The sequence below is a fragment of the Fragaria vesca genome, linkage group LG7 (assembly GCF_000184155.1).
Source record: "Fragaria vesca subsp. vesca linkage group LG7, FraVesHawaii_1.0, whole genome shotgun sequence".
NCBI lineage: Eukaryota > Viridiplantae > Streptophyta > Magnoliopsida > Rosales > Rosaceae > Fragaria > Fragaria vesca.
Genome location: NC_020497.1, coordinates 16,299,685 through 16,312,952, shown reverse-complemented (window position 1 = coordinate 16,312,952; position 13,268 = coordinate 16,299,685). Strand labels below are relative to the sequence as shown.

Sequence of the window (13,268 nt, the reverse complement as noted above, 5' to 3'; positions counted from 1 at the left end):
AAAGGTACGCTTATATTTTGTATGGTTTCTTATATAGTACGAGATGGCTAGCTGGAGGCGAAAGATGACAGGGTTTGGTTTGAGAAATGGTTTAGGTGCAAATCAAGGTAATCGAATCTTAAAGTTTGAGTCTCTCTTTGTTTTAATTACTTGATTCTGTCTTTGAGGTCGATCCTTTGCTTGCGTATATGTTTTTACCAATTTTTTTGGCCATGATAGTCACCTCGATCACTCACCTGATTTTGGTAGAATTGGTCTTTTGAAATTTTAGCTGATAAATAAGAATACTTTAGGTCTTTATTAGCGATATCTCAATGGATTAACGGCGATTTCTCATAATTATCGATATATAATTAATGAAGAAAATAACGATAATTTCTTATAATTGCTGATATATAATTGAGGAAGGAAACAACGATAATTTTTTGTCGTAATGTTATTACCAAGATTAATCGAGTTTGAAGGCATTGATGACAAAATTGCATGATCAAAAGATAAACAATTCTAACGGTGCCTTAAGAAGAAGGTAAATATGGTGCGATTAAGGAATGAAGTGATATGAAGCATATCTTATTTCGATCATTAAGACCGAAATTCATTTATTCAATTGTATTTTCCTTAATTTTTTTTATAATTGTATATATTCGATCGATACAGCTCCATACAATACACCAAACTCTCAACAATTTATCTACAATATTGACGTTTTCCTTCTTGTTCTAGCCTAGTTCCCAACTCAATCAAAGATAAGTTAATTATTACGTAAATAATATTAATTTAACAACGTAAATAAAAGAATTACATATCAATTATTCGTAGTGAAGCAAACACGTTCTTTATCATCGTTATCACTCCAAGTCTTTAACCAACAACAAAAGCTTCTCCTTCATCTCTCGTGTTCTCACTGTTCATATATTCCAGCATGAACTCGATCTGTTTACAAAATTCTTTTTCATTGTCTATCATTCTATTTCATCATATAAAGTGCAAAATTTAACGAATAATTCTGGGACTGTGCCCTAACTTTGTGCAGATGTGTCTTCATGCACCGACTGCTTGGTACCGACATAAGCATTTTTAGCTCATATCCTTTGTTGTTTTATCATTCTCTTGCAACTACATCCATATTTAAGTCGATTAAACTGTGCTTAACTGCTTCATTATCCTCCTTTGAATCCTTTCCTCAATAATTAAGCTCAACTCGACTCCATCTATCGCCCTAATCAACACCGTAAGCATAGATTTCATTCCGATTATCTGTTGATTAGTTTTACGTCACGTTTTCGATTCTACATCTATCTTCTTCGAAGTCCTTGCATTTCTTAAGCTAGCTTACCCTCATTTGCTAATTACTTGATTAATCTCTCTAATCCAGGAATCATGATGAGCTTGTGATTAATTAGCGATCCCCAACTATTAAGGATCTTAATCAACAGTGTGATTCCTGAATGCCCGACATGCTCTTTGAAAAGGTGTTTATCTGGGAAGGTACAAATGGCAAGGGGAGACAAAATTTAGTACAAAATTAGCAAAAATGAAAATTAATCAATTGAATCGGAAAGAAACCCAACACCCACCAAAATCTTTTTGCATGGAAATGTGAAAACTTTTGTATTAGTTTAAGCCTTGACCTGTATAATTGATTATGACAATTTATGATAATCTTGTTAATTTGATTAACAACTCAATGACTCATCACTTTGTTTTAATTATATTAATTCTCAACTCGAAACACATAAGTTTTTTAAAATATGAGCATACGTTTGAACTTTCGGCAAACACCGATATTATGGACTTTGGTCTTTAGAACAGCTGGGTGCGCTCTCATATAGTGAAGTCAAATTAAACCACTTTGGTACTTTTGCCGGAAAATTCTTGTTTGACGTCCCAAACGCTAATTAGGGCTCACTGTTCATTTCGGTTTACATGTAATTAAAAGTTACGGCATGCGTACGAATGTATGTATAGTCAAAAATAAGTTCTAGTTTTCTATTCCAGTCCAATTCGTTTTATGGTCAGTTTTTTTTTATCATCTGCTTCCTAGCAATATGACATCTCTAGATGTCAGAGCACACATCTTATTCTTAACTCGGATTTATTAAAGATTATCTAGGATATATGATAAATCTTGACTTATTATAGTAGTCTCCTTTTAACCTCGTTTCACAGATTTTAATTTGACCATGATGTGAATTCCACTCGAATCTAAGTCAGCTAACTATTACTATTAAGTAACTTGGTGCTGTAACTATATTCATGATATGATATTTTACATTGTCATCTATGATTTTTGCTGACTAATTATTGGCCTATTCAATTAGTCATCAAATCAAATAAGAGCTATTTCTTACTAGTCTTACAACAGATTAAATTGGGTCATAATCTTAGATGAATGCAATAGCTGTACCTAATGACTAATACCAAACAGATTGGGACTGAAACTAATTGAAATCGTGCGGGTTTTGATGGCAACGATGACTGTAACTTTGCTCGGATCTCAGACTAAATAGATGAAAGTGTTCTCATTCAAGTCAAGCAATCGAGCTTTCTTGTCCAACCACATTTCCCCCTCTGCATCTATCAAATGTCACCCTCAATTGTCCATTAGCAACCTATTTGGGACTATATATACGAATATTGTCTATATCAAAGCAATAAGGGAGCCCCTCTGTTGTTAGGGTCTTAGAAACTTTTGCGTATTTGACAAAGAACAGAAATAATAGCATGCATGGACCAGATTGAAAATCCAAAAGTCTATGAATCCTTCTTTCCAAACAATGTGACAAAGATTTTGGAATGCTAAATGGACGGTTGTAGAAGCCTAGGCCCTCCCACAGTGGCAGATGACTAGATGATAGACTTGATAGTGCAAATCGGAGGATCGATGTAACGTTACGATGCATCGATAAGCCAATTAGGCTCATCTAAATTAGTAAGATGACAAGATATACTAAACTCGTTATTTCAACCAAACTTGATTCCGACCATGAGTATTTTGTCTCTATTGACAACACTTACAACTTCTAGCTAGACATGCTACATTTATATTTGGATTAATTTCAGTTTAGTCCCATCAACTTTAGGTCGATCATCATGTTAGTCATTCTTCTTTCAGTTTCATCAAAAACACCTCTCAACTCCCAATTTTCATCAATCGCGCATGTCCAAACCTCCAATCTTCATCTAATTCCTCTGTCAACTGATGGCTTGATATCAAGAAGAAAGAAAAAAGGAAAAATAGACAAATTGCATTCAATCCCACCAAAATCACTAAAGTTAGGGGGTTGTGATGGGAACGAAGATGTGTATCGATATGAGGGAAAAATGGTTCGAAAGATAACTTTCAGAATTTGACTTTCTTCTTGATATCAAGTCATCACTTGACAGAGGAATTAGATAGAGATTGGAGGTTTGGACATGCGCAGCTGATGAAAATTGGGAGTTGAGGGGTGTTTTTGATGAAATTGAAAGAAGAAGGACTAACATGATGATCGACTTAAAATTGATGGGGGTAAACTGAAATTAGTCCTTTATATTTAGGTGGACAGGAGTTTCAATTGCAAATCTTAAGTCTACTTAAGTGTCCCAATCCAATAATTAGAAGAGTAATACTAGATATACCGTTTTCGTATACGACTTGCGATCCATATTATGTGATAGCTAACATGATATAGCCTTATTCAGGGCGGGCGATGTGAACTCTGATTCGATTTGGGTATTCATTTATGCATAGATCTATCCAGTAGTGGAGCCAAAACACTAAGTGGTAGGGTTCAAGCCCAACTAAGTTTTTTGGAGTTAAAAAAAAACTATGTATATTATGTTTTTCTTTTTTTGATAGATGTATTTTTGTTCAGTTAAGCCCACCCGACTTCTCAGCCAGTTCTGCATCTTCTCTTTGTTTATGCATAATTACACCTTTATTCTTCAGTTCCTCAGTTTATCTTCCGCAATTCCTTCTAGTTTTCTAGTCTTCTCCTCCTTAAATCTCAAAAAATCCAAATTTTTAGGGAAAGTTTTGTTGGGTTTTCAATTTTGTCTCTAATTTTCAGAATTTTCTTATACTTTCATTGATACCTACTTTGTTTTGAAGATTTATTAACGTCTACTTAAGGTCTTACATTTTGCATGGTTGTATTTGAAATTTTTTTTTGACCTCCGGCCAAATTTGAAGCCCATCTCATGTTGAAATCCTAGATCCATCACTAAATCTATCATCTTTATGATTACGAACCACAACACCCACCCACATCTCACATAGACGTATAGTCTATTTTCATTGAGTTTACCAGCTAGAGAAAGTGACACTAAATTGACTTGGTTAGGATTTGATTAGACGAATGGATGATGATGATGATTAGCTAGCTTCAACTAAGACTAGTCAATATGAAAAAACAAACGAGTTGGGTATGCTTTCCCTCTCAATCAGACGATCATCCCAATGACCAAGGCCGCAGTCAGTTGCATGTAGTTGTAAATTTGAAGTTGTAAAGCGATTAGTTCCTTCCATTCACCCACTTATTTTGTTATTTTCTTCTGAGTCTTACTAGTCTCCAACCCTCACTCTCATCCTCGATGAAAGAACCATTCAAAAAGAAGCTTCTATTGTAGAAAATTATGAGGTTTACCTAGCAACTTTAAGGTACCAATCATCAAGGTGGATTAGTTCAGTGACTACATTTGATTGAGACTTTGATTTGATATGAACGATCCTAACTTGTTTAAAATAGGTAAATGATGTTCCACATTACAAGCAAAGAATGCAAAATAGAGCGATGCGTCGGCAGGGACTCCTCCATTTGGGATCAACATGAGATTCAGACCCAAATCTCTTAAATTCCAAGTGATTAACCCAGTGAACATGGACATGCAGGCCCAAGTCACCTGGACCCTAAACAAAGTGACTATGTTTTCATTTCATTCTATTTTTTTTTTTTTTTTTGTAATCCCATTTCATTCTATGTTTAAGAAGGTTAAGATCGATTATTCTTTCTGTTTGATCAGTTGACACGTAAGCTGAAATCTATATGAGATACAAAAGGGTGGAAAAATACTTGCGTCCGGACTAATATGTACATGTGCGTCCGAACTCTGTTATTTACACATTTTTGGCAATGTGACCTATGTAGTGGTCGGCCTAAAAACGAGTATTCCTACCATACAAGAATGCCTATTCTCTAGTGCTAGAAGCTTCGCCAGAAGCAAGCAAGACGAGGTCGCTCTGCTTCGTAGCCAAGGCTCGTTATCATAATCATAACCGTCCAAAAGTTGAATTAACCAATAAAGATCACCTTTGCAAAAAATCAAAGTAAACAAAAATTGTTTGTTAAGCCAAATGAATCAAACAAATTAACGACTAATCATGAGGCTGTTAACTTTCACTAGAACTGTCTATTTGTTTAATATAATCGGGTCATCAAACAAATTTTATTTACATTTATTTTTTGCAGAGATAATCTTTATTGATTAATCCAACTTTTGAACGGTTAAGATTATGATTTACATTGCTGAAAGTATGTAAATAACAGAAAATCCGGATGTACATGTACATATTAGTCTGGACGTTAGTATTTTCCAAAAAGTGGGTTTACTTAGCAATGCACGGACACTTCTGAGGGCGGAGTGTCGGAGTGTCAGAGTGTCCGACATGCCCTGACATGCCGACACGACACGACACTCCCCGATGCGGTGTCTGACATGCCACGTGGCGTGTAAGAAAATGTTGACTTTTCTGACATAGCCCGACACTTTGACCGACACGCCACGTCAACAATTTCAATTTAAAAAAAAAACAAAAACCCAAAAGAAAAACTATCACAGCCTCTAAGTAGCAAAAAAACAAAGATAAAAGAATAACAAGAGATCTGATTAATGATATACCCCTTTTAGCCAATGTTTAAACTCTAATAGTATAGTTTGTAAACTGCAACTTAATCACTCTTTTCCACTCTTCCCCTCTTCCTTCATCTCCCTTTTCCACTTCAAATTAGTCACCAGGTTTCCTAATCTCCATTCAATTGCAACGTTTATTTGCTGATAACCGCATATGGTCTCAAGCTCATGTTTTCAGTATGTATTTTATGTATTAAAATACATAAATATATTAATTATTTGTCATGTTAAAGCCATGTCAGATGTTAGATTTTTTTGATTTGCCGTGTCGGCATGTCGCGTCGTGTTAGTGTCCGTGTCTGTGCAACATAAGTTAGCATTAATCCAAAATATTAACAAGAATTGGAAGAAATATCGCCTGAAAGTATGAAAAACAAATAATTACAACATATCATTTCGGACTCCGAGTCTCCAACTAAGTGAATCTCTGAGAATCCGACATCACGACATCACGAACATATCAATTGGGACTATGGCAACAAGCGAGCTTTTACTAGTATTTTCACTTGTTACCGCAAAGTAGATAACTTATGAAACACCAAACTAGTTATTACTTTAGTAACATTTATCCACACAATACCGACATAAAGACTTAAAACCCCCAAATCCGATTCCTCACGAGGGTTCTCAATAGTGTGACACCATTTTGGCATATACCACGCATAAACTTTCAAGGAATGGTGTGTGGCATCATCTGTCACACTCTGAACCAGAAGGCCTATTCACCCAAATATCTATATTCTTCTGTCTAAATCAAGACATCTGGCATGAGAGGCCTTCATTCTTACAGCTAACTATAAGCACCATTCAAGGGCATGCGTATTGTAACAGAACTGATAAGCACTAGAGAATATCTAAAACACTTCTCCTTCAAGCCAAGGATCGAATACCAGACAACTCACTATATTTACAATTTACAGGTCTAATGGCACAAAAGTAGGTACACACCCAGAGGGTGCCATTTTGGTTCTTCCTAATCTGTTGGATATTTTCGGCTATCTTTACGTCATATTGGTTGGAACCAAACAATAAGAACCTAAATTAGAATTTAAGTGGTTGTTGAGCTGAAGAAGAAACATTTACTCAAGACTCATGTAAGACTAGCTAACTCACCAAAACCCAGACCTGCAGCCATGGATGAAACAAGCTAGGGTTTGATGTCAAAGTGCATTTTGTAGTTTAAATTTGCCGATATCACTTTGTCACAGACTCACAGTCTATATGGAGTTTAATGGAGCTTAGGTTCTGCAAAAGAGGTAAAGACACACACCAACCAAACTAAAAGAAGAGGAAAAACCAATGCAGCTGTGAATTGGGTTCAATATATTTCTCAATCATTCTAATCTCCCAATCAGTAGAACAGCATTGAACAAGAGGCATTGTAAACTATGTACTATAGAATCGAGATGAATTATTGCCATCTTTTGAGAAACAATGACAAGAAGAGTAAGATGGACAGTGAACTGAATCTGACTTCTAATTTCAATTACAATTTCATGGATTGCTATAAAATCTAGCTAAAAGAGAAAACGAAAAAATATATGAAAGCTGGTAATCTAACTCAAATTCTGTTCATCAAACTTGACGAGGGCTCTAGGATAAGCAACGTAAAGGTACCTTGCTGGAGCTGCTCTTAATTATGCTTCAGCTGAGCTCTCTGCTTCTTCTTCTTCTCTTCCTGATCATTCCGAGCTCAAATGGGAGTCTCAAGTTCAAGCAGAATTTCCAGTGTGACAAATTCATGTGCTCGAGACGAGAGCAACTTGAATCCATTCTTTCCATCAATCTTTACAGTGAATGAATTCAGAACCAAACAATTCTTTTGTATGAACCAAAATCCAATTCTTTTGTATGCCAAACTTTTTACCATGTGACAACCCCATTGTTAACCTCCATAGACCAAGTTCTGGGCGTCTGCGGCGTGGAACTTGGCCTCTCTGAATTCGACGACCTCGCCCTCCTATCGTTCACCGGCGCAGGCCTCGTTTCCGGCACTGAACTCGGCGCCACCGGAGCAGAAGACGACCTAGGCACAACTGCCCTGCCACCGTTAAAACAAGTGAATATGCTTCTCACAAACCGGCCAACTCCACCTCTCTGTCTTCTTCTCCCACCGTTCCTCGACCACATAACCCTCCTCGGTGCACCGCCGTTAAACCCGCCGTCCACTTCCGTGTACACAACCGGCAGCTCCCTATCGCCGCCAGCTCTTCTCCCGCCGGCGACTCTCCCCACCGCGAATCCGCCTCCCGGCAGCCTCCATATCGTCAGCGCGGCGTTCTCTTCCTCGCTCGCCGCCACAGCCGGGTTCGCCGCCGCCGGAGAGTCCGTCGGAAGCTCGAACCGGCACACCGGACACGAGTTCCGCTGCGCAAGCCACGGCAGGATGCAATCGGAGTGGTATATGTGCTTGCAAGGCATCTCCCGAGCTTCGTTTCCCAATTCGAAGGCCTCTTTGCACACAGCGCAGTGAGACTCGTCGGCGACGTGCGAGTCCTTGAGCTCGATCGTCGGCAGCGACTCCACCGCCGACTTCGCCGCCGGTCGCTGGTCAAACCTCCCGATTCCGTTCAAATCCATCTGCGAGAGCTGATTCAAGAGGCGGTCGAACCCGGCCCCGAGGAGAAACTCCGACATGTTGTTCGGTAACGGCCGCAGACCCGACCCGGATCCGTCGTCGTAGAAGAGCCCGAATCCTCTCCCCTCCTCGTTCGCCGCCGCCTCAGCTCCGCCGCGCATCACAATCACCGGATTAGGCGCCGCCGATCGGTCACCGCCGTTGTTTCTGCGAGGATTGGAGCCGGAGAGGTGGTTGGCGCCGGTCATGTACATCGAAGCCGGAGCCGGAGTGGCTCTAGGGTGCGAATCGACGTGGACGGCGGAGCGGGCCGGGTTGCCGATCTCCTCGACGAAGCCGCTGCCGCAGTCAGGACACACCACCGGTAAGTCGGCGGCGGCGCTCAGAACCCTAACGAACCTGCTACATCTGTAGCACCAGCAACATGACGTCGTTGCGGACATGGAACGCGATCAAATCCTCTCTCTCTCTCAATCAATCAATCAATCAACACTGAATCGAGCTAAACAAATTTTGAATTTGAAATCGAAAAGATGATCAAGAACCGTGAGGACTGTTTGGTAATTTTGACACGGAGAGGTTGAGACGAGTGTTAGCGTGTTGTGGGGGAAATTTTGATTTTATGGAGGTATAAACGGCAAAAGCGCGTAAACTTTGTTAGGGACTTGGCGTGGCGGTAACGCTCATGGGGACGGGCACATGGCGGGATGTGAGTGGGGGGAGTTGTTACGACGTTAAGTAGCGTTAGAGATGTGGGACTGTGAGGTGGGAACGGAACGGAGTCGGTTGTTGGGTATAGGATAAGGCCGAAAAGAAAAGGGCGCCGTTTTCCTAGAGTTGGTTGGGACACCTGAGCCGGCGCGAGGTGTTCGGCTCAGGTGAGCTAGATTCTATTTGGCCGTTTTTGGTAACGAAATACACAGATATCGCCGGCCTTAAACGTATCCACACACTCTGGGACACTGGGACGTGTATGTGATTTGACTAGATGTAGTTAGGTTAGTTTTTTTTTTTCTTTATTTCAATTTTCATATTAATTTTGTTTTGATATATACAAGGTATATTATGTAAAAAAAATACAGTATTTTCTCTAACATATAAAAAATTGTATACAAAAAAATTTTTTGTATTATTTACACATTTACATTAGACGGCTATAAAACTTAAGGGTCCGGTTCAAGGGATATCAAATTTGACACAAATTTTGACACCGTTTATTAGCCATTAGATTTTAAAACAATGAACGGTTAAGATCAGTTTCAAATATGATGTCAACAAATAACTAATTGAGATGGCAAGTGATGTGACATTACCTAATTTCATAACAATTCAAATAAAAAAAAATCAGATTAAAATCTAGAAACCAATATCTAGTTTGTACGATTAAAAAAGAAAAGAAAAAGAAGATGGTCGATCAAAAAAGAAAAAAGAGGAAGAACAACAAAAGACCAAATAAGAACACAGGTGAAAGAAAATAAGAAAAAACGAGAGCAAACAGTATGTAAGAGCCGAACGAGGAAGATTCAGAAGAAAATGATTCATATGAGGAAGATTCAAACATTGACCATGAAAGATAAATTTACCTATATATTGATTTTTTTTTTTTTCCTTCCTTCTTGGCAGCTACGATTTAGTTTAGGGAGTTTTGATTAGTTTTGTTATTGTACAAGAGGATTGATTTGTATTGACCAGGACAATTAGACATGTTATTTTTGTTTTTATAAGATGATGATATGAATGCACTCCTATTGATTTCGTATTGCATGCATTGAGAGAATTATATGTATGAATTATCATACAGGCATGGTGCTTTTGAATCCAAATTTGATTATATTGAATGTGCAACTATCATGTGTGAATACTAAAACTTGATTCATCGAAAAAAACTATCATGTGTGAATGTAGGGAGAGATTGATGGAATCTGGGCATGAAATCGATTCAATCACTCTTCAACTACCTCCTACGTACTAGCTGCACTATAGAAAGTATAATATCATTTGAAGGGATTAGAGTATTAGACAATAATTAAGCCGACCATTTATACTGTAGGCATGGTAGTCTTTGATTTCTTCTTTCTTTCGTCTGTGCTCTTTTTTTCTTTTCTTTCGTATGTGTTCTTTTTTGGTCTTCTGTTGTTCTTCCTCTTTTTTTCTTTTTTTTTGATTGGTCATCTTCTTTTTCTTTTTCTTTTAATCGTACAAACTAGATATTGGTTTCTAGATTTTAATCTAATTTTTTTTATTTGATCTATTATGAAATTAGGTAATGCCACGTCACTTATTATCTTAATTAGTTATTTGTTGACATCATATTTTAAATTCATCTTGACCGTTCATTGTTTTAAAATCTAATGGCTAATAAACAGTGTCAAAATTTGTGTCAAATTTGATGTCCCTTTAACAGAACCCAAAAGGTAATTAGATCAGTTGAATCAATATTTGAGTCTTCGACGACTGACAACTATAAAGTATGAAAGATTGGTATGCATTAACATTTTGACACTACCAGAAGAAAGGCTTTAGCCGACGAAAAAAAAAACCAGGCCGACGAAGCATGGTTTCGTCGTCGGCTAAGTTAAATTTTCGTCGGCTATGGTAAACTTTAGCCGACGAAAAAAAAAGTCGTCGGTGAAAGAATTTATTTCGTCGGCTAAAGTTCACAGACTATAACCGACGAAATATTTAAAATTTTAGCCGACGAAGTTAACATGTCGTTGGCTAAAGTGGTTTATATTTGCAGATCTGGGCAGCAGCAGCTCATCTGGAAAAAAAATCGGGAGAAGAAAAAACGGGAGAAAAAGTTTGGGTGTTGTCAAAATCTATCCATAATTAGTTTGTGGAGCTATATATAGGTACGTATATGTATATATATGTTGATTAATTGAGTTTTATTTGAGTTGATCGATTTTAAGTGTGATTGAGTTTATTGATTGAGTTGATTGATTTTGAGTACGTTTGATGTATATAAGTGTGATTTTGAGTTTATTGATTGAGTTAACATGTGTTGATTGATTTGGTTGATGATTTAAATTGATAATATATATAAATTAATTTGTTGTCAATAAATATAGTAGATATATATATATGTTAATTAATTTATAATATTGTGTTGATATGGTATGAAGTTGTTGATGATATATATGAGTTGATGATGATTTTGTGATGATGTTGATATATAATATTGTTATGAGTTGATTGATTTTGAGTACGTTGGATGTATATATATATATATATATATATATGTTGATCGATTTGGTTGATGATTTGATATAATATATATGAAGTTGTGTAGAAGTATCTACATATATATATATGTTAATTAGATGTAAAAATTCAATTGGGAAGTGGTGTAATGCCCTATCCCTAGAAAGTGGCCATGATGTAGATCCCTCAATGGAACTATATATATATAATATTGTTATGTAATTATTAAGTGTATATATATATATATGTGTGTGTGTTAATTAATTTGTTATTAATTAGTTGTAGTACGTAGAATATATACTAAATGAATTGAGATTTTATATATGCATGGAATGAAATTTCATTAATAATTAGCTAGCGTTATACATATATATTTTGTTATATTTTCAGGATATGGATAAGAGTTGGATTTCGCTTCCAAAATGGGATAAAAGATACGGTGCAGTAGTTATGAGTTTTATAGAATATGCGCTGGCTAATGCTAACGGGAATACAATTTTCTATTGCCCGTGCACGAAATGTCAGTGTCGCAGCGATATGCATCAATTTCCCATTGACAAACCCATTGTATGGCAGCACCTGAAGAGTAACAGAGTTTTGGGAGAAGTACACATGTTGGTTATATCACGGTGAAACATCATCAGGGGGTCCGCATGATCATGGCCAATTTTCTGAGACGGGCAGTACATCCAACGATGCAACAACGGCATTCATCAACGACATGTTTCCTTATGAGAGCGGTGTATGCGCTCAAGAACAGTATATGTCTAACCCGGTGCAGCCCTTCCCTAGAGCTGTCAACACTGCTGGTATTGAAAAGTACAACAAACTGCTTGCTTTCCAATAAACCCCTGTGTACCCCGGTTGTCAGAAGACCGTTCTTGAAAGTGTGATGGACGTAATAAAGATTAAAGTTGAGACAAAATCGACCGTGAAGGCTGTTGATAATTATCTACAGTACACTGCTTCGATGCTGCCCCACGGTCATCGTCTTCCTACCACTCATCGTAAGGTCCAATGTATCCTGAAAGATCTTGGGCTTTCCTACATCAAGATCCATGCATGCAGATATGACTGCGTTCTCTTCTAGGGTAAAGATCTAGAAGGGAATGACCTTGGTGGGCTTGACGCATGTCCGGTATGTCACACTGACAGGTATAAGCTGACTCCTGCTGGCAATAGGAAACCTGTGAAGGTACTTCGGTATTTCCCGTTGAGGGATAGGCTGGAGCGATTGTACATGTCTTCACACACGGCCGAAGCTATGAGATGGCACGTTGATAGGGAATTGCATGACGAAGATACCCTTATACACCCTGCTGACGGGGAGGCTTGGAAGCATATAGACAGGGAGTTTCCTCATTTTGCGTCAGAGATCCGAAATGTGAGGCTCGGGCTCTCATCTGACGGGTTCAACCCTTTTGGCAACATGAGTCTTCAATACAGTGTATGGCCGGTGATTTTGGTACCGTACAACCTTCCTCCATGGATGTGCATGACCGTACAACCTTCCTCCATGGATGTGCATGAAGAAGGAATACAATATGTTGAGTTTGTTGATTCCGGGGCCCGGTTATCCAGGGAAGTGTCTCGA

At 38.0% G+C, this 13,268-nt stretch overlaps 1 protein-coding gene across 1 annotated transcript; it reads right to left on the bottom strand.

The window, feature by feature from the left end:
• Positions 1-7,058: 7,058 nt before the first annotated feature.
• On the bottom strand, positions 7,059-9,049 carry LOC101302982 (E3 ubiquitin-protein ligase RING1-like). The gene has a single exon (XM_004307434.1). The coding sequence runs from the start codon at positions 8,911-8,913 to the stop codon at positions 7,756-7,758; it is 1,158 nt and encodes a 385-aa protein (XP_004307482.1). The 5' UTR covers positions 8,914-9,049; the 3' UTR covers positions 7,059-7,755.
• Between the last annotated feature and the right edge of the window lie 4,219 nt (positions 9,050-13,268).

What these genes read in the sequence shown, in the direction of transcription:
- LOC101302982 (XM_004307434.1), bottom strand. Translation starts at nt 8,913, where the DNA reads ATGTCCGCAACGACGTCATGTTGCTGGTGCTACAGATGTAGCAGGTTC.